General features: G+C 59.4%; 1 protein-coding gene across 1 annotated transcript; it reads left to right on the plus strand.

The window, feature by feature from the left end:
* Nucleotides 1-94: 94 nt before the first annotated feature.
* LOC112125627 (carbonic anhydrase 15-like) lies at nt 95-1,051 on the plus strand (the record flags this gene model as incomplete). Its single annotated transcript, XM_026661845.1, has 3 exons — nt 95-167; nt 454-617; nt 932-1,051. Coding segments are annotated over 3 exons (357 nt in total), but the record flags the coding sequence as incomplete, so codon positions are not given.
* Between the last annotated feature and the right edge of the window lie 5 nt (nt 1,052-1,056).

Genomic DNA, 1,056 nt, shown 5'->3' on the forward strand with positions numbered 1-1,056 from the left:
GACTGGAGTCTTACTCTGAGTCACTCTATGACTCCCAGCCCTCCCCATGCCTCAGTTTCTCTATTTGTTGTACTCATGTGATCTTGTCCCTCAGGCAACAGCCCACGCACGCCCCTCCCGCTCCTGGGATTCCTTCACCCAGCACTTGAAGGACGTGGCTCTGAAGGGTGAGTATCCCCTGAACTAGGGTGCGGGAGAGGTGGATTACTGCTGGCCTAGCATTGGGGCTGGGGGCAGTACAGCTCTGTGCCACCAGGGGGTGAGAGAGAGAAATGGATTAGAGAAGGGGAGTGGGGGCGAGGAGTCCAGGCTACTGGGTTCTGTCCCTAAAGCTGGGAGGAGAGTGGGATCTAGTGGGTTAGAGCAGGGGGGTTGGGAGCTAGGACTCCTGGGTTCTATCCCCAACTCTGGGAGGGCCTGAGCTGGGCCCTCACTCTCCCTCTGCCCCTCCAGGGAAGGAAACGAATCTGGACGGCTCCTTCTCCCTGCAGGAGCTCCTGGGCTCGATGGACCTAGCCCGCTATTACCGCTACCCTGGCTCCCTCACCACCCCCAACTGTGACGAAGTCGTGGTCTGGACTGTCTTCCCCGACCCCATCCTGGTGCCTCTTGATGTGGTGAGTGTGGGGGTGGGGGAAAGGGAGGGAGTCAGGACTCCTGGGTTCTATCTCCAGCTTTGGGAGGGGAGTGGGGCCGTGTCTAGTAGGTTACAGAAGGGGGGCTGGGAGTCAGGACTCCTGGGTCCTTTTTCCAGCTCACCTCCCCTCTGCTGTTCAAACCCCCACTCTCTCTGCTTCAAAGTTAACCCCATCAGAACCTTCTCAGTTCTCTCCATTGATGGGGTGTCCTCCTCTCCACTCAGTAGAGCACCCCAAGTTTGCCTCCCCCCTCAATTTGCCCCTCCCCCACTAATCTGTCTCCCGCCCCGCAGGTGGATGCGTTCCCCTCCATCCTCAACTCCACAAACTCAGATGCTGGGCCCCGGTTGCAGAACAACTACCGGCCTTTGCAGAGCCTTGGGGATCGCCAAGTGCAGGCCTCGGCAGCCCTCCGAGT

The sequence above is a fragment of the Terrapene carolina genome, unplaced genomic scaffold (assembly GCF_002925995.2).
Source record: "Terrapene carolina triunguis isolate 2854851 unplaced genomic scaffold, T_m_triunguis-2.0 Scaffold17940, whole genome shotgun sequence".
NCBI lineage: Eukaryota > Metazoa > Chordata > Testudines > Emydidae > Terrapene > Terrapene triunguis.